This window comes from Mesoplodon bidens, assembly GCF_964165515.1.
Source record: "Mesoplodon bidens genome assembly, chromosome: 13".
Taxonomy (NCBI): domain Eukaryota; kingdom Metazoa; phylum Chordata; class Mammalia; order Artiodactyla; family Ziphiidae; genus Mesoplodon; species Mesoplodon bidens.
In genome coordinates this window covers 12,197,902-12,222,689 of record NC_138169.1, presented here as the reverse complement: position 1 = coordinate 12,222,689, position 24,788 = coordinate 12,197,902, and the positions used below count along the sequence as shown (strand labels likewise).

At 48.6% G+C, this 24,788-nt stretch overlaps 1 protein-coding gene across 1 annotated transcript in view; it reads right to left on the bottom strand.

The window, feature by feature from the left end:
* The window catches only part of KSR2 (kinase suppressor of ras 2), a gene marked incomplete at both ends in the record, with an annotated part of 400,411 nt that overhangs the window by 61,285 nt on the left and 314,338 nt on the right, over nt 1-24,788 (bottom strand). Inside the window, 5 exons of the mRNA XM_081251970.1 lie at nt 1,937-2,009; nt 2,660-2,701; nt 11,719-11,887; nt 20,210-20,328; nt 23,235-23,302. Coding sequence (XP_081108096.1) covers nt 1,937-2,009; nt 2,660-2,701; nt 11,719-11,887; nt 20,210-20,328; nt 23,235-23,302 — 471 coding nt within the window. The remainder of the gene's footprint in view (nt 1-1,936; nt 2,010-2,659; nt 2,702-11,718; nt 11,888-20,209; nt 20,329-23,234; nt 23,303-24,788) is intronic.

The following is a 24,788-nucleotide window of genomic DNA, read 5'->3' as shown; positions in this document are numbered from 1 at the left end:
ATTTTGGGGGAGTGGGTTTTTAGAGCAGAGGATGTGTTTACGGAGTGAGCTGGAACTGGTGGGAGGAAGGGATCACAATGGCCACCACACCCCCTTCCTACTTCCGCAGTGGAAGCTTAGAAGATTCCCCCGACCCATCTCCTCATTTGAGGGGGACCTCCCCTATCTTGACCCTCAGACCTCACCCAGAAAGCTGCTGACCCTGCAGACAGAGTCAGTCCACTTGCTGGAGGAGGAGTGGTGAGGGGGAGTCTGGAAGACTGTAAGAACTCAAAGAAGGAGAAAGAAGTAGCATTTGCCATCCTATTAACAGTAATTTACAGTACAGCTTGGGAAGGCAGAAACCACATCATAACAGCTGACATGCTGGAAACCTGACGCACTGGGGGAGATTTGGGTGGAACAATGCAGCTGGAGTCCTTCCTCATGCCCAACAAAATGGACTGCTTGCCTCTGCTTGCATCAAGGCGTGATTATAGCAGCCGGGGCTATTAAATGATTTCCCTTCCGCAAAGAGTCAGTTCCCATCACTCCACGCACACTTAAGCAGATCGCAGGCACTTATTGACTCCGTTTTTCACTGGCACTCCCTGACTCTCAGTTAATAACCTGGAGTTCATCTTGCACAAATTGTGGAATTGGTTTATGTGCAGCAGAGAAATGATCTGGAGCTAGATGTCAGCACAATATCCCTAGACAAATTGCTCCTCCTTTGATTTCAGAAATGTACCATTTGGGTCTTTAACAAAGGCTATAACATGGGTCAGAAAGGATGGAGCAGCTAGGGTAGCCAGAAGAAAAACCAAGTAGGCAAAAATGTGAGTTGGGAAAGAAGTCAAATCAAAATTAGGTCCCTAGTATGCCCCAGACTTGGGTCACAACCAAAGAAGTTAAGGAAGGTGATTTCACTTTGGCTGCACAAGCAATAGACCACCTGGAGAGGGTCTGTATCTTAAGGATGCTAAAGAGACACCACAAACAAAGATGTTTGTTGCAGAGTTGTTTACAACAGTGAGATATAGGAAGATGTAAGATCCAGCGGTAGGGAACTGGTTAAGGAAATTATTCCGCATCGATATGATATTTTACATTCATTAAAATCAATGTGTATGAAGAGCCCAGAATAAAATGAAAAAATGTGATGTTATAGCATTAAGGGATAAACAGAGCAGGATGGAAACTGCATATAGTGTGGATCACAAGTATGTAAAATATGAATAGAGCACACTTCTAAGAGTGGTGCAATTATAAGTGATTATTTTTCCTTTCTTTTTTTATAGAATAGTCCAAATTTCACAAAATTAGCTTATTTTATTTTTATAATATTATAAACCAGGGATCAGCAAACTTGTTCTGCAAAGAGCCAGGTAGTAGGTATTTTACACTTTGCAGGCCATACGGTCTCTGTTGCAACTACTCACCTCTGCTGTTGTAGTCTGAAAGCCTCCATAGACAGCACATTGTGAACAAATGGGCATGGCTGTGTTCCAATGAAACTTTATTTATAAAAATATGCCGAAAGTTGGATTTGTCCCATAGGCTGTAAGTTGCTGATCCCTGGTATAAACCTAAATTATCCTTTTTAAAAGGGGGATAATGATGCAGAATAATTGTCTTTTCATTAAGCTCCAGCTATTTGCCTGGGGGAAGTGGTCTTTCTGGGGGTCTGAAGGAAATGGTCTGGCCCCTGGAAATCACACTTGATCGGCAGGGCCAGGGACACAAGGCAGAAGTGACTCAAGGGGATGGGTACTGTCCCTCTCTTGGCCTGGGCTGTCACACTCTCTCTCTCTTAGCTTGAGTTATTCCCTTGTCCCTATGGCCCCCTCATACTTCTCCCCCGCCTCTCACCCCATCAATTCCAGGAGAAGGAAGAAAGAAGACATGGACCCTGAGCAAACTGAAGGGCAGGGGAAAAGGTCTCTGTTCCACTTACATTGGATTCGAGGTCACTGGATGCAGGATGACCTGGGGCGCCCGGGTTGGCGTCTCTGGCACCGGCACCACATCTGAGAGTCAGAGATTAGACAGTAAGAAACCAAACTTGGGGTCCACAACCACCCCCAAGAGCCTGACTCCCGGGAGATGCCGGCAGCTGAGAACTTCTCACCAGACCGTGAGTCCCTGGGGCTTCCCAATCCCCTCTCTCCCTTCCCTGGCCACTTGAATTTACCTGCCTAGGTGCACGAGTGGTCTAGATGACATCCTGAACAAAGTTCCCCACTGTCACCTGGGGGCTGCCGGAGGCCCTAAGCCTCTGGCCTGAAGCACCCACTGGATCCTCCTCACTCCTGAGTCCCCTTTGGGATGATGAGGCCACTTGGCTTCACGTCTCCCAGTGCCCGATTCAAGCCCCTTTGACCATCTCTCCCCTGCCACGTGGTTCTAGACCCCTCCTCACCCTTGCCCATCCTTGCACTGCAGACCACCCACTCAGGCCTTCCTACTGTGCTCTGGGACCTCGTCGGTGCCATTGTGCCCTTGGACCCCGCACCTTTCCTCCTCCACCTCCATAGCCAGTCGCCAGCCTTTGGTCTGGGGATTCCACTCCATCCTCTTGGGGCTCATTCACCCCGGCAACCTTCGCCTCCATCCCCTCCAGCAGCTGCCACACCTCACAGGGCTTGCTCGGGAGGAACCGAGCTCACGTGAAACTCACCTGGGAAAATGAACTGCTGCCTGTATTTGTAGTAGTGGGACGCTTGCAAAAGAAAGAAAACATCACAGTGAGCGCTGCCCCGGGGGCCCCTTCAGGTAACAAATGGGGCTCCTGCGGCCACCTGTGGTTCTCTGCCCGCCCCTGAGGTTTCCAGACTTTTGCAGACACCCCGAATTCCAAGGGACTGAGAACATGTGTAAAGAAGCCAGAAACATCCAAGCCAACCCTCCCACTGACACTCCCTGAAAACAGAGCACCCCAACTCAGAGAGCCATCCTGAGCACAACCCATCTTTGTTAAATGCATAAGGACACACGTATACAGAGAGAAAAGTCTCTAAAGCCATGATCTAACACAGTAATCTTCTCCCTTCTGGCAGAGCGATGACAGTGGCTTAAAAAAATCTATTATGACCACAGTAAGGTATCACCTCACAACTGTTAGGATGTCTATTATCAAAAAGACAAGAAGTAACAAGTGTTGGTAAAGATGTAAAGGAAAGGAAACCCTTGTGCATTGTTGGTGGGAATGTAAATTGGTAGAGCCACTATGGAAAACAGTATGGGGGTTCCTAAAAAAATTAAAATTAGAACTACCATATGATCCAGCGATTCCACTTCTGGGTATATATCCGAAGGAAAAGAAATCACTATCCCAAAGACATGGAAACAACCTAAGTGCCCATCAACAGACAAATGGATAAAGAATATATATATATATATATATATACACACACACACATACATACACACAATTGCAAACTATTCAGCCATAATAAAGAATGAAATCTTGTCATTTGTGACAACATGGATGGACCTAGAGGGTATTATGCTAAGTGAAATAAGTCAGACAGAGAAAGACAAACAGTATGATCTCACTTACATGCAGAATCTATAAAAAAACAAACTCATGGAAACAGAGGTCAGATCTGTGATTGCCAGAAGTGGGGGAATGGGGATAGGAGCATTGGGTGAAGGTGGTCAAAAGGTACAAATGTCTAGTCATAAGACAAATAAGTCCTGAGGATGTGATGTACAGCATGGCGACTATAATGAACAATACTGTATCGTCTATTTGAAAGATGCTAAGAGAGTAGATGTTAAAAGTTCTCATCACAGGGAAAAACAATTGACAACTATGTGAGGTGATGGATGTTATTTTGCAACAGATACATATATTAAATCATTATATCCTTAAACTTATACAATGTTATATGTCAACTGTATCTCAATAAAACTGGAAAAAGTCCTTTATGTGTTTCTTGTGTTTTTCCAATTTGCTGCACTGAGCATTGTATTAGTTTTCTTATTGCTGCTGTAATAACTTACCATTAACTGGATGGCTTAAAACAGTACAACTTTATCCTCTTCGAGTTCTGGAGGTCAGAAGTCTAGAAACAGTTGTAAGGGGCTAAATGAAGGTGTTGGCAGGACTGATTCTTTCTGGAGGCTCCAAAGGAGAATCCACTCTTTGCCTTTTCCAGCTGTAGAGCCCACCTGCATTTCTTGGTTCACAGCCCCATCACCCCAATCTCTGCTTCCGTCCCGACATCGCCTTCTACTGTCTTTGACCTTCTCATCTCGCTCTTATAAGGATCCTCATGATTGCATTTCGAGTCCACCCAGATAATCCAGGGTAATCTTTCCACCTCAAGATTCTTAATTTGGTAACAGCTGCAAAGGTCTTTTTGCAGGATAAAGTAACATATTCACAGAACCCAGGATTAGAGTGTGGTCCTCTTTGGGGGACTATTATTCTGCCTACCACAGGCATGAATTAATTTCCATATTTAGGGAAAAATCATATAACAGAAACTTCCTCAAATTCACTACTCGTTCTCTTACAATTCATTTTACTTCCAGTCTGTTCACTGGAGGCCAGTTGTTCTGGACATTCCCAAGGTTTCCAATGTTACCACTATTCCAGTAGGGTGGAGGGCCTGGACCAGGGAGTACAAGGGGTGTCAGGGGTGGGGGATAGGTCACACAGAGTTTTATACCCTCAAGTAAAGGCGGTGAGCAGGGATGGGATCAGATATGAGTCTGAGTTGGTGAATATACTTCCGGAAACAGTTTTATTCATTCAGCGACAAGCTGGCTCACCAAGAATTAGTACAGTGGTTCCAAGCCTGGAGTCTAGAAGCTGATCCTGTAGGGTTGATTGAATTCTTGTTCTTCCTTGATTGCTTATAAAAGCTTCTGCAACTCTCTCCAAGTCTCAGTTTCCAGATGTGTAAAATGGGGATAATAAAAATCTCTCCTTCATAGGGCTGAGCTCATCATGACATAAGAGGGCATAGAACACGCAGAATCAGGATCAGCTGCGATGCATAAGCCGATCTCTTTCTAAGCTCTCTTAACTAACAGACAAGAATGCTTTATAATTCATAGACAGCCAGATAGTTTCAAAGAGCTAAGTCATTAGCTGCCCCTGAGGGTGCAGTTGATTTATAAATTCCCCCTGGGATGGACAGCAAGTCCTGACATCTCAGGATCCCAAGCACCTGGTTTGGTGCCTTGAACCCAGTGGGTAAGCTGCTCACGTTTGTTGGATTACTCAACTCTCTTTTAGCACAGCAATTCCTAAATATCTCAGCTAGTTGGAATTGAAATGGATGCTTTTTTTTTTTTTCGGTACGCGGGCCTCTCACTGTTGTGGCCTCTCCCGTTGCGGAGCACAGGCTCCGGACGCGCAGGCTCAGCGGCCATGGCTCACGGGCCCAGCCGCTCCGCCGCATGTGGGATCTTCCCGGACCGGGGCACGAACCCGTGTCCCCTGCATTGGCAGGTGGACTCTCAACCACTGCGCCACCAGGGAAGCCCATGGATGCATTTTTGATTCTGGAAAATGAAGTGCCTGGGCTGGGAAGCAACTCCTTCAAGGGTACAGAACAAAGCTTTAAAAGAAATCCAACCTCCATGATGTCAGGGACCTTTCTTCCATTAGATAACTTAGGTTTTTTCATTGCAGGCAGACATTTTGTTAGTCAACAAGGGGCTAAAATTAAAAGAAGAAAAACTACCTGGGATTGTCAAGAGACAGTTGATCTCTTCCCTCCCCAGCTGGGACTGAGGATTCAGTGTCTGCAGAAAAGGTTAGCTGGCAGTTAAGTGTCCTTTTAAGGAGGCGGGGCTGGTGATGGAGAGAAGGCAGCACTCTGAGACGGGACAGGTGTCAGGTAACGGGACACCTGGCAAATGCCTCCACGCCCAGAGCCAACCTCCACCTGGACCCCTTCAAGTGCCTGCTAACAGCTCGGTCCTGACGGCCGAAAGGGAGAGAGTCTTGGCCAGAGGAGGAGGGAAAGGGCGCTGTGAATCTTGCCTGTTCTTCCTGCTGATGACGGACACCAGCGAGAAGCAGGTCCGAGGGGCAGCAGAGGAACCCGAGTGGCTCCTGGCTCTCTGGCATCAAAGAGGACCCAGGAACTGGGAGGCTGCAGATGACCAGAGGTCAGAGAGACAAGCAGGCCACTTTGAAGGCTCTTCCACTCTGAAGCCCCCATTCCCTCCCTATGGGCTCCCCAGAGAGCAGCCTGAGTGGTCATCTGAAAGGAAGGATCTAGAAGGAAAGAAGGAAGATCAAAATATCCCCTGCCTAAACCTTGCAGCTGCCTCTCATTGGGTCTTAAATAAAATCTAAATTCCTGCCAAGCCCTACAAGGCCCTGCCAGGCCTCAGCCCTGCAGCTCTGAGTCTTGCTTGGTGCCTTGTTTATGGCACTCCAGCCATTGGGACATTTTTTTCCAGCTCTTTCCCGTGGCAGGGGCTTTGCATGTGTTCTCCTCTCTTCGCCTGGACAACTCCCCACCAGCCCTCTCTGGCCAGTCTTCAGGACCCAGCTGCCCCTGACCTTTCAGCCTAAACTTGTTCTCTTCTTGAATTTGCTCATAGCACTGTTCTTTCCCTTCACAGCACTTATCACAACTTATAATCCTATTTTCATGTGTATGTTTGCTCGGCTAACACCTGTCTCTCCCACTAAGCTATAAACTCCATGAGAACAGAGACTGTGACAGGCAGAATGATGCCCTCTCCCCAACCCCCATCCCTAAGATGGCCATATCCTAGCCACTGGAACCCGTGAATATGTTACCTTACGTGACAAAAGGGACTTTGCAGATGTGAGGAAGTTAAGGATCTTGAGATGAGGAGATTATCCTGGATTCTCTGGGTGAACCCTAAACATGATGACAAGGGTCCTTACAAGAGGGAGGCAGGAGGATCCAAGTCAGAGAGAATCACAGGAGATGTGGTAACAGAGGCAGAGGCTGGAGTGATGCGAGGCCATGAGCAAAGGAATGCAGGCAGCCTCTAGAAGCTGGGAAAAGGCAAGGAAATGGATTCCTTCCTAGAACCTCCAAAAGAAACCAGCTCTGCAAACTCCTTGATTTTGAGCCCAGTGAAACTGATTCTGGACTTCTGACCTCCATAACCATAAGATAATAAATTTCTGATGCTTTAAGCCTCTAAGCTCGTGGTGATTTGCTACAGCAGCAACAGCAAACTTTTACAGGGCATTTCTGGTTTGTGCCTTGCTCCATACGTGGTGCCTTGTACAGTACCTGGTGTGTAGTGGATGCTTAATAAATACCCATTAAGGATATCGGAATGGATGAATGCAGTCTGAGGGCCAGAAGACAGTTTAAAGGAAAACAAAAAAACCCTGCAGCTCTGGGCAGTGCATGAGCCTCAAGTCACTTGTTCACTCACTCATTCAGCAGACATCTAATCAGTGCCTTCAACGGTGGGCCCTATGATGGGCTTTGGGCGCAGAGGGGTGGATGAAGCAGACTAGTTTCCTAGTCTCATGGAGCTGATGTTCTGAGGCAGGAGAGAGACACTAAACACGGCACTAGGTTACGCCCAAGAAAGAAGGCATTTGAACACTCCAGCCTCTAAAATCCACACAACAGTCCCTTACAAAGCCCCTTCATGTACCTTCCCACATCAAATGTCACACAAGCTTTCAATTTAGACCCATTTTACAGATGAGAAACTGAGATCTAAACAGGGCCAGTGCCATACTCAAGGCCACAGAGGTGGGAAGGGGCAAATCTGGGATCCAAATGTAGCCCTCTTGACTCCATCCTACACCGTGCCATGTCCAACATGGCACCAGGCTTCTTAAGGGAGTGGCGGAAAACAAGGAGGTCCAGCCGACCAGTAGAGCACAATCGCAAATCCCACCAAGCCTGTGGGTGCCTTGAGGTTAGCAAATGAGCCAAATGACCATTAACCGCACAGCCTGTTTTAGAGAAAGAATATTCTAGATCAATCAATGCCAGGGACATTTTTATGCCTAGGCGTTAGCTTTAATAGTCTTCAGAAAACTCAACATCTGGCAGGAAACCAGAGCCAAAGCTCCTTTTCCCATCAACAGAGGCTCACAGTCTAGAGTATAACAGGTGACCAGGGCCTTGTATGAACAGAACAGATGCCTGTCACCCTGGGGGAATTTTGCGAAAACTGCCTAAGACAGAGGGAGGGTCTGGCGGTCCTTCTGGAGGGTCCTATTTTGTTTTCCCTGTCGACATTGCATTTTATTGTTATTATTCAATTATAAAACGGGTGCATATTCCTTGCTCTTATACACATTACAGGAGTGCATAAAAGAAAATTCCTTTTCTTAGAACACCTGCCATGAAGGCTTGCAGACATCTGTGTGCCTATACAAACATATATATACACACACACATTTAAACATACATATACAAATATATAAAACCATTTTACAATAAATAGGATGTTATTATACCAGTTGCTTTGCACATCACTTATTTTCCACTTAAAAGATATTGTGGCTATCTTTCCATGTCAGGATATTTACAAAGAGCTACTCCATTCTTTTTAAGGGTGGCTGAGTATTTGGTTATACAGATATATTAGCGTATTCAAACACTCCCCTCCTGATGGGCATTTGGGTTGAGTCCAATTTTTTTACTGTTGCCATGAAATCCTCACATACAGATCCCCATGGCCTTTGCAAACATTTCTGTATATAAATTCTTAGAAGTGATTTTGCTGGTCCACGGAATGTACATTTGAAACTTTGACAGTCAATGCCAAATTACCTAACCCCAAAGTTTAATTTGATTCTTACTCCCAATACCATGGTATATGGGGATTTCATCTTTATTTCCACAATTCTAGTTAGGCCCGGATTACTTAGCAGTGGTAGCCACGGTAATTTGCTATTCCTGTGTTTATCTAATAATAATGAAAATAGCTCACCTTTGTTGAGCTCTTTGACAAGACAGGTGCTCTGCTAAGCTCTGTACATATATGGTAACGTTTAGCCCTTCGAGGAGTCTACACAGTAGGTACTATTATTATCCCCGTTGTACAGATGAGGAAACAGAGGCACAGAGAGGCAAGCAGTTTGTTCAACGTCACGCAGTTATTCAGTGACGGAGCTGGGATTTGAACCCAAGCAGCCTGGCTCCAGAACCCACACTCCTAACTGCTGTTCTAAAGTGCCTTCCCCCAAAGGACCCCTTAGCCCACTCCCCAAAGAGGGTCAGGACACTGTTGGGACCTGCCATGGAGAAGATGCAGATCCACTGGCAGGAAAGCACTGCAACTTGGCCAAGACCCGTCCCTGGGGCTCTGACGGAAGGGACAAAGGAACTGATGGAACGGTGACTACCCCTGGTGAGTCAGGTCTCTTGTTTAAAGATGCTGGCTGGGCTTCCCTGGTGGCGCAGTGGTTGGGGGTCTGCCTGCCGATGCAGGGGACGCGGGTTCGTGCCCCGGTCCGGGAGGATCCCATGCGCCGCGAGAGCGGCTGGGCCCGTGAGCCATGGAGGCTGGGCCTGCGTGTCTGGAGCCTGTGCTCCGCGGCAGGAGAGGCCACAACAGTGAGAGGCCCGCGTACCGCAAAAAAAAAAAAAAAAAAAGATGCCAGCAGTCTTCTGGAGATGAAAAGAGCTGTGGTGCTTCGATGCGTGGTTCTCCCTTAAGAGGTTCTTTCCCGCCCCGCCTCCCCTCACCCATAAACAAGTAGCAAACAGTTACTGGGGAAAGAGCCCTAAGTGTGTGTCTTGGGTCACAGGTGGTACAGCTCTAGGAAAGGACCCAGCCCCTCCCTCCAGAAATCGGGGGTCATGGGGTGTCAAAGGGCCTTTTTTCCATTCCCCTCCTTCCAGAGACGTGGAAATGGCTTGGGGTGCTGGTGGGAACCCTCAGTCTACGGAAATGCTGGGCAATTGTTGCCTTGTTGACTCAGGGGCACTTACTGAAATGATTCCAGCTGCTGACTCCCGTTATGGTCCTTGCTGGCTGCCAGGTGAGTGGCCCTCACACCACAGGTATGAGGCTGCCTCGGGCTTGGACTTAACCAAAAAATTTCCATGATGCAAGTTTTAAAACACACTCTATCCCTTTGGACACAGCCCAGGTCAAAGCAGTGTGGGCAGGTGATGTGATCAGCTTGTCCTCAATGGGTGGTTGTATCTGGGTGTTGTCCAGATGTGGGGTTGGGTCTTTGTTCGTTTCCCAGATATTCTCTCATGGCTAGTTAGGCTTGCAGGTGTGACCTGTGGCTGCGGACCTGGGATATTCTCCCCCTGCGTGAAGCTCGCTGGTTCAGGAGGAGACCAGCCCCTAGACCAGCACTGTCCAGTGGAACTTTCTGCAATGGTGGGAAATGATCTGTACCTGTGCTGTCCAGTATGGCAGCGACTAGCCACATGTGGCTCGCAAGCACTTGAAATGTGGCTAGTGTGACTGAGGAATTAAAATTTTAATTATATTTAATTTTAATTCGTTAAAATTTTTTTTTAATTTACTTATTTTATTTATTTATTTTTGGCTGCAGTGGGTCTTCGTTGCTGTGCGCAGGCTTTCTCTAGTTGTGGCAAGTGGGGGCTACTCTTCATTGCAGTGCACGGGCTTCTCGTTGTGGTGGCTTCTCTTGTTGCGGAGCATAGGCTCTAGGCGCAGAAGCTTCAGTAGTTGTGGCACGCAGGCTCAGTAGTTGTGGCTCGCTGGCTCTAGAGCACAGGCTCAGTAGTTGTGGCTCGCGGGCTCTAGAGCGCAGGCTCAGTAGTTGCGGCACACGGGCTTAGTTGCTCCGTGGCATGTGGGATCTTCCCAGACCAGGGCTCGAACCCGTGTCATCTGCATTGGCAGGCGGATTCTTAACCACTGTGCCACCAGGGAAGCCCTAATTAGTTTAAACTTAAACAGCCATGCGTGACTAGTGGGTACCATGTTGAACAACACAGACCTAGACTTCGGTCCCAACGGGCCAAGCCAGGCCTCATCCCACCAGCCTCTGTCTTGAAGTCAGCTATGATGCTGCCAATATGGCTGAACTGGAAATGTCCCTGGGGCCCTAGAATGGCAAGTGGGCTGGGCCGGGCCCCGGAACGGGTAGGAAGACTCTTAGGTCTGGCCTGCCTAAGAGCAGAGAGAGAGCCCTTTCTTGAGTCCGAGAAGCCAAAGCATCACATGACGGCCTCTCCACCATCTCACAGCCCAGCACATAGTCTCAGGTCAGCAGCCGAGTGCCCTGGAGTTTGTGAGCTGGAAGACCTTTTGGGGTCCTCTCGTCCACCTATATCCTTTCAGAGATGAGAAAACTGAAGTCAGAGGTCTCAGGGCAGGGACATGAGAGAGCTGGATACTGAATATCGGACACCAGCCTGCTCATTCAGAGCCCTGTCCTGATGTCTGGGGTAGGACTCAGAATGCAGCCCTGTTGCCAGTTTCAACTGATTTAGCTCATAAGACGACGGGCAGCTCCAGAGCCAGTGGCTCCCCCTGTGACTCAGACTTAGGTGGAGACCCTGGGTTGCTGCTTCCCAAAAGACTGAGTCTCTAAGAGTCCCTTTACCTCTCTGAGCCTCTGTTTCCTCATCTGTAAAATGGAGCTGATCGTACTTACGCTATGGCTACTCTAAAGATCAAATAAGGTAATAGGTAGCTACTGCCCTGCATATGGTAAGACTCAATCCATATGCTTCCAACCCATTGCCTTTACGCATGGACTGGTCCAGAAATGGCTCTGGCACGAACCCAGAGCTCCCCCCTGTAGCTTCCCAAGCATGGAGGTACCTGGCAGGTTGAGGTTCTTCTGCTGCCTTGTGCACTGTGGAGAAGGGTGTAGGGGAGAAGGCGGCGTGGCACTGGGAGGGAGCGGGGGTGCTGGCGAGGATGGCGTGGAGGACGTTGTGGACGAGGGATTGCTGCTAGAGTCTGGCTGGTAAGGAACAGGGATGTGGTCCTGCAGGAAGAAAATAGGGCAGGGGGCAGGGGCCGACAGAGAGGCAGAGACACAGCAGTGAAAGTGGGTTGCACAGGAAGAGACCCCACCCTGGCATCCACAGCAGCTCTTCTGTTTTCCTCAACCACCAGATCCTTCCAAAGTCCCCCCACCTGCTTCATCATCCCCACCAGGTTGCATCCAGCTGCGGATGGAACAGCTTCTGGGGTCAAATTCCTGTCCACTGCTTGGAGCCCGGACTGAAAGGTTACCACATAATGAAAGCTATGTAGGTGACAGTCACGCTCCCTGGGCCTCTTTGATTTTGGAAAGTCCCATGCAGAGGTACCCAGAGTGTTCTTCCCATCCTAACGCCTCTCATCCTGAGTGTTTATTAAAGAATCAACAGCCTGACAGCTCAAGAGACAGTGTGAGAGCAAGCCTGCAGCATCTTCCCTCACATCTCAGTTGGAACCAGCAATGCCTCTTCCGGCCCTTGAAACTGCTCTGAAGTCAAAAGGAAGAGAGAATCCATGTGTGCATCCTCAGAATGACGCTGGTCAGGGATTTTGAGATGAGATCATCCTGGATTTGGGCATGGGGGGCATTAAATCCAATGTCAAGTGTCCTTATAAGAAACAGAAAAGGAAAGACACACAGAGGAAAAGGCGATTTGAAGACAGGGGTAGACAGGGGACTGATGCTTCTAGAAGCCAAGAAATGCCAAGGATTGCTGGAGCCACCGAAGGTCAGGAGAGAGGCATGGAATGGATTCGCCCTCAGAGTCTCCAGAAAGAGCCAACCCTGCCGACACCTCGATCTCAGACTTCTGCACTCCAGACTGTGAGAGAATGTCTTTTGTCTTAGCTACCCAGTTTGTGGTAATTTGTCTTAGCTACCAGCATCCCCAGGAAACTCTTACAAGCAGAATCCAGAGTGAGGCAAACGCAGATTCAAAATCCCATGGCCACCTCTTCCCCTCGCATCCTGAACAAAATGATTAACCTCGCCATTCCTCAGTTTTGCCCACTGTAAAATGGGAATAACACTAGCAAACCTCAGCATCCCAGAAAAGGGGTTCCTGCCTCTCAAAGCCAGCAGAGCTAAGAGTTCTCAGGGGAACCTTAATCTGTTCACTCACAGGACGTGGATCATTTGGTCCCTGCATTACTCAGAGGTCCACCGTTCAGCTCGGTTCCAGGTGCCCAAGGATGGTTTTGGGTGATCTGGTTATTTGTCAGCAGGTGTGTTTACCTGGCAAACTCCAGAGCTGGTGTAGCAAACACCAACCAGCATATGAGGGCGGGGAGTGTGGGGTGGGGAACGGACATTTCCCATCTGGAGGCCCGGTGGCATCCCGTGCTCAACCGGTGCTGTGCACCTCCCCCTCCCAGAGTCCATCCCACTCCCACGCAGTCACACTGCCTCCACATCAGTGACTTCCTCTCTGTAAGCTTCAGTCTCTCCCTGTCCTTCATGTGGGCGAAGAACACCCACTGTGTGTGGATCTGTTGTGAAGTTTAAATAAGGTCATGTATGTACCTACACCCTGAGCACTGCGCTGAGGCACTTTGTTATCAACAAACGGTAGCGATTATATTGATGACGGCGTTTACTTTTGCAATTAAGCTTTTTATTTGAGATAGCTGCAGATTTGCATGTAGCTGTAGGGAATAATAGAGGGATCCCATGCATTCTTACTTAGTTTTTTCCAATGATAACATCTTGCAAAACTACGGTACAATATCATGACCCAGACACTGAATTGATACAGTCAAGATACAGAACATTTCCACCCCCAGAAGGGGCCCTCATGTTGCCCTTTTCTAAGCACACCCACTTCCCTCTCTCTCCTCATCACCCCTCCCTCCCATCTTTTATCCCTGGCACCACTACCCCATTCTCTATTGCTATAATTTTGTCATTTCAAGAATGTTCTATAAATTGGATCATATAGTATGTAACCTTTTTGGATTGGCTTTTTTCACTCAGAATAGTTCTCTGGAGAGTCATCCAAGTTACTGCATGCATCGATGGATTGTTCCTTTTTATTGCTGAGTGGTATTTCATGGTATGGATGTACCACAGTTTATTTGACCAACCATCCATTGAAGGACAGCTAGGTTGTTATCCTCTGTGGCTCTTGTGGATCAAACTCCTACAAACATTCCTCGGACAAAGTACTCCTATTCCAGGCAAGGTCATGCTCTAGTTCATTCCAGCCACCTTCCACGCAAGACCACCTTGGAGGTAATTCTGATCTGATTTTAGTAGAAAGGCATCAGGAAGCCAGCCTTCTCATTCTATCCTAATTTATCTAATGGTAATTAAATTTTAATGGCAATGGACATGTTAGTGTAAGGAATAATACGGCAGTGACATGTGGGCTAAGATTTACGTGGTTGGGCTGTGAAGGCCCCATACAGCCCAATGGGGCACAGGAGGTTTTTAAAGGAAGTTAGGGACTGATCGTGTCAGTAGAGGGACAAGGGGAAATGAAAGTCAGGCATCTATCCATCCTATCAACACTCTTCTTTGAACTTCTACTCACAGATTGGCAAATTTCAAGAAGTTTCCATAGATGCTCTGCAAAAAAGTCATTATATCAGTTTTAAAAAGTATAAAGGTTTGTACCGAAAACAGCATCCCATTAGGAGGAGCTGGCATAGAGACTGTGCTCCAGTGACACAGCATGTTTAAAGGAAAACGCTGGTCCATGATGCACATATTCAGGCTCGACCTGGGCTTACATCACTTCCTCTTCTCTCATCCCTACAATGACTGCTTCAGTCGCGTCAAATGGTCGGTCCACAGTTCCCAACACAAACCAGGCTATTTCACATCTCTGAGGCTTGGGACGTGTTGTTATTTCTACTTGGAATATCTGCCCCGCCTTGTCCCAGTCTGCCTGGAAGATGCCTATTCTTTCTTCAAAGCCCAGCTCAGACCGGCCCTCCTCTGAGAAGTTCCCCTGACCTCCCACTCCACCAGGTCAGCACATTGCTCGCTCCTGGTTCCAGCCCTCCTGGTACTAGCCCTGCCTGGTACTAGCCCTGCCTGGTACTAGCGCTGCCTGGTACTAGCCCTGCCTGGTACTAGCCCTGCCTGGTACTAGCCCTGCCTGGTACTAGCTCGCTCCTGGTACTGGCCCCAGCTTCCATTGATGCTTCAACACCGTCACTGCTCGGCTTACTTATCTGTCTCATCCTCGAGGCTAGAAGCTCCCTATTCTCAGCACTTAGCAATATGCCAGGCACAGTGTGGTCCCTCGAAAAATGTGTGATAGAGGAAGGAACAAAGAAAGAAATGAAGAGAGGGAGGGATAAGGAGAAGGAGAGAGGGAAGGAGGAAAAGGCTTATCTCCTCGTACGAGACAGTGTCTTATTCATCTTGGCATATGCAGAACTTAGCACAGAAACAAAAACATAGGAGGTGGCTAATCAACGTTATATGAATCAATGAATGGAAAGGAAGGAGGGATGGAAGGAGGGATGAAGGGAGGGAGGGAAGGAGGAGCTGCTCTTATGAAGGAAACAGTTATGGCAGCAATTCAGTCTTTCTCATCTCCGAGGCTCAGAGCTGATGTGAATCAACAGAATCAGCAAAAGAGAAAGCTGCTTATGGTGCCCACGTTGCCCAGCAGAACTGCTAAACGGGATGGGAAATTCCTTCCTCAGCCCAGACCCAGATCTGTGTCCCCATGGGAGCAGCAGCTGGAGGCTGTCTTCCAGCAGAGGGAAACTCAAACTCTACCAGATCAGGAAGGGAAGGACTAACAGCAGAATTCCTCTTTCTGAGCGCAGTTCAGATGTGGAAACATCCTTCAGAGACCATCCAGTCCCACCCCTTTGTGCTATAGATGGGGACGCCGAGACTCAGAGATGGGATGTGACGTGCTGGAGTCATACAGAGGGCTAGTGGCCCAGGTCCCCGTCTCCAGCCCAGAAGCAGAAACAGAAGGTTGAACCAAGTAATAAGAAACTCACATCTGACTCTGAGAATCAAACAGAAGCATGTTCACCTCCCAGGTTCCCCCTTCACCCAGCTGTGCACTGATGTGAACATGACAATGATAGTAACTCTCTCTCCCGTGGACTTTTCCGAAGGAAACCGTCCCCACCCTCCAACCCAACAGACTCCTAAACAGCCATACTTGTCTTGTGACTGCCATAGCCCACTCCCAACTCAAGACCATAGGTCAGGGCATCATGACAGCTGGTCAGTGACCTACGATATGGAATAAAAAGAGCAGGACCAAGAGGAAGAACAGTGGAAAGCAGAGCAAAGGTGGACAGGAGATGAGGCTCCAGGGAACAGAAGAGCCACGACAGGCCAGAAGACAAACTGGCTGACGTTACAAGGAGCAGGAAGTCTATGGCCACAGAAGCAATGATGGAGAGAAAAGATGAGAGGAGAGGATGAGGAGACCGGTCGACAGTACCAGACCCGAGGGCCCCCGCAAATAGTAGCCGAGCCACCGTCATGACGGAGGGCCAGAAGAGTGACCCAGGGTCTTGCTGAGGGTCCAAGCAGCTGGCCTGAGCACAAGCCTGTCCTCCATGTCCATTTCATGAGACCTAGCTCCTCAACTGTGATTCCCCTTTCTCTTCTTGCCCCGTGTCCATCCTTCCCACAGACAACTCCTTGTGCTGAGCTAGCCGAGGTGAGCCTGTTCCTTGCAACCAACTGTAAAGGACAGCCAGCATGCAGCCACTTCAGAAAGCTTCCCTGCAGCAGGCAGATCTTCGGCTCTGGACACCACTGCAGATGGGACTTTTGATGCCTTGATGTGGAAGCACAAACACTGCAGACTGGTCCCCTCAGGAGACGGCAGATGCTGCTGCTGCTTCTCCTCCATCCTCCCCACCCTCCTCCTTCCTCTTCTTTCTCCTCCCTCTTCCTCTTTCTTCTCTTCCCCCTCCTCCTTGTCTGTCTTCTTCATCACCAAGCTCTTCCATGGCCTGAGGATCCAGTGTTGGGACTAAACCCTTGACATATAACACACGGCATCAACCCCTCTCCACAACTCCAATAACGTCTACTATTATAATGCCCACTTTACAGAGGGGAAAGTAAAGGCAGAAGGATCTTGCTCTGGTCACAGAGCATATGAAGAAACTGAGTTTCAAGCCCAGACCTTCTGACTCCAAAATGCACACTCAAATCATTTTGCTGGGTGAACAAGCTGGACTTTATGAACCTGGACTGACAGAGCTAGACAAGAGAAGAGACAGAGAGCAATGAAAAGGAAATCTTCAGATCAAATTGGCTCAGAAATCTATTGCACTAACCACATCATCGCCTGACACAAAGAATCTGAGTGAAGCCAGTGAGAAGGGAAAGAGGGGAAACAATAACCCAGCTCTCTGATAGCTCCTGTCCACCTTCATGTCAAAGCCACTTTCTAAATAGAGGTTAATTTATTTCTCTTATCAAATGCTCCTGCTGGCAGACAAGCAGAACAATGGCACAGTCACCGATCTGACCCATGTTTCTGTCCCATCTGACACCAAGAGGCTCGTTGTGTCTGTAAAGCCAGAGAGAAAGGTCTCGAGATGGCTCTGAGCCACTCACCCCTCAAGGGGTCACAAAGGACAGGATGGTTATAGGTGTGCCCGGTTACTTCCCAGGAGCCTCACCATTCAAACCCCTTAAGCACCCCAACCCCAGCAGTGGGGAGACCTATATCTTTTACAAATAACAAAGGAAAAGCGGACTCAGCCGGACATTATGATTGGAAGCTCAAGATTTAAGCTGATAAAAATAGCTAGAATTTCCTGGACGCTTACCATGTGCCAGGAACCTCTCCTAAGTGCTTTATGTTGATTATTTCATTTCATCCCCACAATAACTCTCTGGGGTTGGTGCTCTTTTTGCTTACCAGGGGACATTTTCAAACACGGTCACAAATTCCTTGGATTCTTCCCATTGACAAGTGAGATCACGCCTCCCCCCGCCCTTAAATCTGAGTAGGCTTGTGACTGCTTCCATCGGTAGAGTACAGCAGAACTGACACTGCCAGCCCTTGGCTAGAGACAAGCCAAGACAATGCGTGGGCTTTTAGAAAAAGCCTTTGCAGCTTCCACTTTGTTTGCTAAGACAGTTGCTGTTCGAGCCCTGAGGTGCCATGTAAGAAGCCTGACTGACTACCCTGAAGCAGCCATATTGTGAGGAAGCCCAAGCCACAAGGCAAGACCACATGTAGCTGCTCCCGATGAGTCCCTGTTGAGCTCAGCCTTTGACTCATCCCAGCACCAGATATGTGAGTGAAGGAGCCTCTAGATCAGGGGTTGGCAAATTTTTCTTGAAATGGCTAAACCATCCTGTGGTTTAGGCTCTGTGAGCCAAGTGGTCTTTGTTGTAACTACTCAATTCTGCCCTTGAAGCATGAAAGCAGCCATAGAAAATACAGGTGTGGCTTGTTCCAGTATAATTTAATTCACAAAAACAGGCAGTGGGCTAGATTTGGCCTGTAGACCACAGTTTGCCAATCCCTGTTCTGGATGATTCCAGCCCCCAGCTGCATGAGCCTTTTGCAGCTGGACATCATGAAGCAGAGACAAACCATCCCCACTGTACCCCTTTCCCAATCCCTGACCCACAGACTCCATGAGCATAATTAAAGAGCTGTTGGTGTCCATCACTAAGTTTGAGGTTGTTTGTTTATACAGCAGTGGATAACTGGAACACACCCATTTTACACACAGGAAAGCGGAGGCTCAGCGAGGTTCAGTTACTTGCCCAGAGTCTCAGAGTGAGTAAGTGGAGGCCCCGAGACTGGCTGCCAGGTCTGCCTGACTTCAGGGGCCAAGCTGCATCATCAAGTCCTAAGACAATGCCGCAAGGAGACAGATGGTGAATGACTGAGATCCAGTAGTAAAAACAGTGGGTGACAGCATGAGAGAGAAAGAACATATGGGCTTTGCTGGGGAGGCCTGGAAAGGGAGGTCGGAGATGGAGGAAGGGACCAAATTGTGCATGGCCTTGCAGGCTGCAGTGAGGAGTTTGATTTGTTTCCTCCAAGCAACAGAAAGCCACGGGATGGTTTTTAAGCAGAGGATGGTGTGATTCAAATTACATTCATTAAGAATCACTCTGTCACGGGGAGGGGGAAGGGTAAGCTGGGACGAAGTGAGAGAGTGGCATGGACATATATACGCTACCGAATGTAAAACAGATAGCTAGTGGGAAGCAGCCGCATAGCACAGGGAGATCAGCTCGGTGCTTTGTGACCACCTAGAAGGGGGGGATTAGGGAGGGTGGGAGGGAGACGCAAGAGGGAGGGGATATGGGGATATATGTATATGTATAGCTGATTCACTTTGTTATAAAGCAGAAACTAACACACCATTGTAAAGCAATTATGCTCCAATAAAGATGTTAAAAAAATGTAAGAAAAAAAAAAGAATCATTCTGGCTGCTGTGTGGAGAGTGGATCGGGGAGGGAGAAAGGCCTTCTCCAGCCTTATGCAGAGAAGGGAGAGTATGCCTTGCCGGCGAGAGGTCACACGGCCACCATGACACTCATGTGGGTCCTGAACACAGGCTGGTGACTTCCCACACGCTTGGATTGACCCGCATTTTATCCACCTTCCATACAATGCACGGAGGCACCGTAGGGCTTGAGAAATCACCTGCTGGCCTATGTTACCTTTGCTTCTTCCGTGAGGTTGGAAGTGTCCCTGGGATCGCTTTGGTGCCGTTCCACCAACAGACCAAACAAAGGACATGGAAATCACGCTGGAAATTTCCAGGCCACATTGGCAAGAAAGAGGCACAGAGAAGCCCACTGCTGACCACCATCTGAGGACCAGCCAGAAGCCAACTAGGCTAGCTAGGGCTCAGAGCCTGTGGTCCCCACACAGATCCGTCTACCCAGTCTCCAGCAGGAGATGAGAAACAGACTCTTGTCCCTTGGTGGTTGGATTCAACAGATGTGTGAGAAAGCACAGAACCATCTGCAAAGCTCATCCTGGCAGAGGATGAAACATCTCACAGAGGAAAGAGGGCGGAGTCTGCACCACTAAGGACCCCCTCTCAGGCTCTCCTCCCATCCCTACTGTGCCCCCGTCAACACGCTCATTCATTCTCACTGCCAGGTGCCCTCTCTCTAAATTTGGTAGATTTCTGGCACACTCACTCTGCACTGATGGCTGGATGCCCCCCAGACTTTTCTAGACACAAACCACACAGAATGAGGAGAGAGCCTAGGTGGGCTGGCAAGTAAGGGCAATGCTCCCAGGTCAATCTGCCGAGTCCTGTTCAAGAACCTTCCTCCCTCCTGCCCCTTGTCTGGCAGCGGCAGCCCCAGCACGCCCCTTCCCAACAGAACTCCGGTCTCACCTTGTTGATTTTGTTGGTTTTAGGGAGCGTCTGGCTGATGTGCAGGTCCGAATACCGGGGTGGCTTTCGTAGAGGGTTGTTGATGTCACACGGAACGGACTCTGTCCGGACTAACCTTGCTGGATCCGTAGGGGTAAAAACAGCGAAGTGGGAATTTAAGTACCACTTAAATTTAAGTACCACGTCAGGAGAATAGAGCTCTGACCCCACCTCAAAGGCCCATCCCCAAGACTGGACGGGAATTCCCTAAGAATGAGAGTCACTGTGTTGTGTCATGATACTGGGACACTCTTCCCACTATCTGTGTCCTCTGTGGTTTCTAAAATGTTTGTGTTGTCAATATATGGCTTTTGATGATTAAAAATGATTACAATGAAACTGAAGCTTTCGGAGTTTTTTTCTCCAATACCATAATCGTTTCACATTGGCGTTCATTTCAGAATTGAACCTCCTTTGGAAGACAAGAGGCTCTTGATTTCTCAGGGGCTGTCATCAGTTGACAAGCTCACTGTGGCCACCTGTCCCTCCCGCATCTAAGCTTGTGTGTTAGGATCATCTTGGGTCACCTGTGGGATTTCTCAGGCCCGAGCAGTCTGTAGCAGGTCAAAATACATTTGTGCTAAACAAGGTCACCATGGATCCCTGAAGGAAAGTCTCAGCTTCCCAGCTTCCCCCTGCATCATCCCTAAAGGCACAAAGCTGGGCACACAGGCGATGCTAAATAAATGTGTCCTGATCCAAACCACATCACCTGAGCCCCTCTCCCTGTTAACTCCTCTGTCACTTACAATTTACAGGGACCACCGGGAGGGGCAAAGCAAGAAGCTTGCATTCAAATGTGATGCCTGGTAATGTTACTTGTTAGCTGTTTTATATATTGTGGGGCTGGGGGTGTTCGTGGAAAAGTTAAAGCTTTGGACTGACCCAGGGGGTTAATTTCTCTCTTAAGCCTGGGCTGCCATCACCATGGAAACCAACTATATTTTCAACTTCCTACCAAAGCGGGGTGGGTAGAACAAGAAGCTGGTGGACCTCTGCAAAGTTCCGTTTGCTTCGTGTGTACAGGCACCTGCCGCCTTCGAGTAAAGGGGGCATCCTGAAGGGGGGTGGGAGGGAGCCCTTCTTCCGATGTCAGTGTCTGAGAGTGCGTCGCCTCTCAGCAGGCTGGTCCTGGTCTCCATGTGGGAGTCGGGCTCCAGCAGAGACCACAGTGGAGGGGAGTCGGGTGGGAGGCGATTTCCTTGACAAAGCTGACCCAAGACAAGGGCTCAGGAGTGGTGAGAATTCAGGTTTAAAATAGCCTCACGGCGTGTATACAGTTCAAGGAACAGATGGTTCTTAATTAAGGATATGAGGTGGGAAGGGGCAAGAGAAAGGAGCTGAAGACTCTTCCTTCTCTTGCAATTTTCTCTCCTCGTGGAGGAAAGCGATGCAAAGATCCTCGAAAACCGATGGCCCGTTGGCTCTGGAAGACAGGCCAGCACTTTTTGGCAGCAATCTACCTCCTTCTTTAAGTTTCCCTTGGGTTCATCCAAGACCAGGGTAGAGTCCCCTGAGCCTACACTGACCCGAGGCCGGGAGGGCTGGGAGGGGTGGAGGAGGATGAGGATTAGCGAGTTGTGTTCCCCAGAGTTGGCACTAGGCCTCCATCCAACCTATAGATGGGGGGTGGCAGGGAGGGGGCCAGCAAGAATTTTAACAATTTTAATAAGTTGTTAACATTTGAAAATAAGTATACGGCACATAAAGCTATGTGGGCTTTTCTTTGAAATGTGAGAAACGGTACAATGCAGGTCCACACCGCAGGAGTGGCCGTCCGACTCTCTAGATGGCGCCTGGCTCTCCCTCCACTTTGCACGGCCCGCCTGGCCAGCGGCTCTCATTCAGGGTCCCTGGCAGGCATCTGAGTTTGCAACTTCTCCTCTAGAGCAGTGCTTCTTTAAAGTGTAGATAAGTTGCCAGTAGAAGCTGTTTAAAATGCATGATCTGGAGTGAGGCCAGAAGTTGTGCATTTCTAACAAGCTCCCGGGCGATTCCCGTGTTGCTGCTGGTTCATGTACCACCGCTGGAAGAGCAAAGCGTCTGGACTAGTGATATCTAGTAGAACTTTCTGCAATGATGAATGTGTTCTGTATCCGGACTATCCAATATGGTAGCCACATGTGGCCATGGAGCCCCTGAAATGTGGCTGGTGTGACAGAGTCATTACATTTTTACTCTTATTTCATTGTAATACATCTAAATTTGAATAGTCAGATATGGCTGGTAGCTACTGTATTGAACAGCACAGGCCTACAGAATCCTCCGGTGGATGAAGTGCAGTGTGGATAATGGAGTCTGGGAATAACTACCCCACAGGCCAAGGATTGGGGGAACTACTTTGAAAGCTGGACTGCGAGGCCTCCAACTGAATCCCTAGCGGACAAGGAAAAGCCTTTCCTTCTCACTAAATTGGTCTTGCTCTTGCCTGAGCAAGGAGGCTGGTAGTGGCTTCCCAGAGGTAGCGGCTGGCCTCCTGCCTAGACAGGTTGGCCCAGACACTCCCAGGGCCCCAGGAGATGGAACACGGATGGCCCAAATCAACAGGCCCGAGCAAGACCCCTTCCTATGCCTACTTCTGCTGGGCCAATTGACTGAGTCTGAAGAGCACATAATAGAAAAACACTCAGCTAGGACTCTTTTCAAGTGGGAAGGGACAGGAATGGGATTGGGGGAAAGAGAGGATAGTAAAAATTAGGAAAGAGGACAAGAAGGAGAGAAAAAGACTTAGGGAGGGGTAGATGAATCTGGGGGCTAAAGCATCAGAGAGACCAGAATGGGGACAAAGAATAGGGAGAACAGGCATGGGAGGTGGATTAAGGAGACAGATGTCAGGAGGAAGGGTGTCAGAGGGAAAGAAATGAGACAGGCAAGGATCAAGGGTCAAGGGGTATCCAGAGGCGAGCTGGATGGGACAGCTATCTCAGAAGGCCTGCAGGAGCCCCCTCCCCCCACAACCCCAGGGCAGTAAGTGTTAAATACTTACCTCCTCGGTGGATGATCAGGAGATGACAGGGTGGGGCTTCTTTGGTGCATTTGTTGTGGCACTTTAACCTGAGAGAGAGAAAGAACGAGAAGGATGGATGGATGGATGGATGCATGGATGGATGCATGGATGTTTAGATGGATTGGTGGATGGATGGATGGGTTGAGGGATGGGTAGATGGATGGGTGGGTGGATGTATGGTTGGGTAGATGGATGGGTGGATGGGACACATCAATGGTTCCGAAAGCTCTGGGTGCTGTGGATACCAAGACATGAGACGAGATAGGGCAACTACTGCAGAGGCATACCCTTGGAACCTAGGAACTTAACTCTGGAGAGAGTTTGCTGCCATCCCACACTCACGGGTCAGTCCTGGGTTGTCCAAGAGTTGGTAGCAACTGTTTCACCAACAGTGCCCACTTGGACTTCATGCTTTGAAAGACATTGTTATCTATCAGTCGATGTTTGTCATCATCATCATCATCATTCAACCCTAATAATCATCACCAGCTTACTTGAAGATTCATTTGCCAGGCGTTGCACTAAACATTCTACAGATGCTATGTCATTAGATCTTTATAACACCGCCATGAAGTAGGTATTATTATTCTTCCCATTTTACAGATGGAAAAACTGAGATTAACTGACTTGTCCTGGCAGAAACCCTGGGTCAGTGGTGCCAGAGGTGGCATCATTTTTTCTTAAAGGCTCATGCTATAGGAGACAGCCAACCAAGGCTTCCAATTAGGATGAACAGGTATTAAGTTTTAGAGGTATTAAGTTTAAGAGTTTAGAGTCAAAATGTCTTCCTTTGAGACAAATCCAAGATGTCACCTTGCTCTTCCCCATACCGTTGTCAGACTTCAAAAGGGTACTATGACCTTGTTCTACCCTTTTCTTTTGGAATTGTACATCTGTAGGGTGGATACACACTGCAGCGGATGTTGTCAATGATCCATGCATCTCTTTTTGGATTCCCTTACTGTTTCTGTGTGCACCAGCTTAACTTCTAACGGCCAACATCTTTGCCAGAATGCTACCCTCAGCCTGCTTAGAGGTTTATTATCAAAGTACTCTACACAGAGAAGTGGGACCTTTAGACGTGTCCTCCACTCTCTTCCCCTCTAGGGATTTGACAGATATCTTTAATGGAATGGTTTGGACACCCAGACATGGACTTGACATTGACTCAGTTAGTCTAGTTCAGTGGTTCTCAAAGTGGAGTCTCCAGGCTAGCAGCAGCAGCACCAGGTGAGAATTTTCCAGAAATGCAACTTCCAGGGCTCCAGCCCAGATGTGATGAATCAAAGACTCTGGAGCTGAGATGCAGTAGCCTGCTTTACCAAGCCCTCCAGATGAGTCTGACGGTAGGTGCTGAGGCATGAGAACCACTGGTCTAGTTGATGGGTTTGGAATGTCTGTGCGCATTTCCCCAATTTTCCTTGTGTTCAGTCTTTTATGGCCCTAACAGGGCCCTGAAGTCCTCTATGATATGGAAAACTTAGATCTGGGGCTCTCAGGGGTGCAGGGGGGAAGCCAGGAGGGATGTGGGTA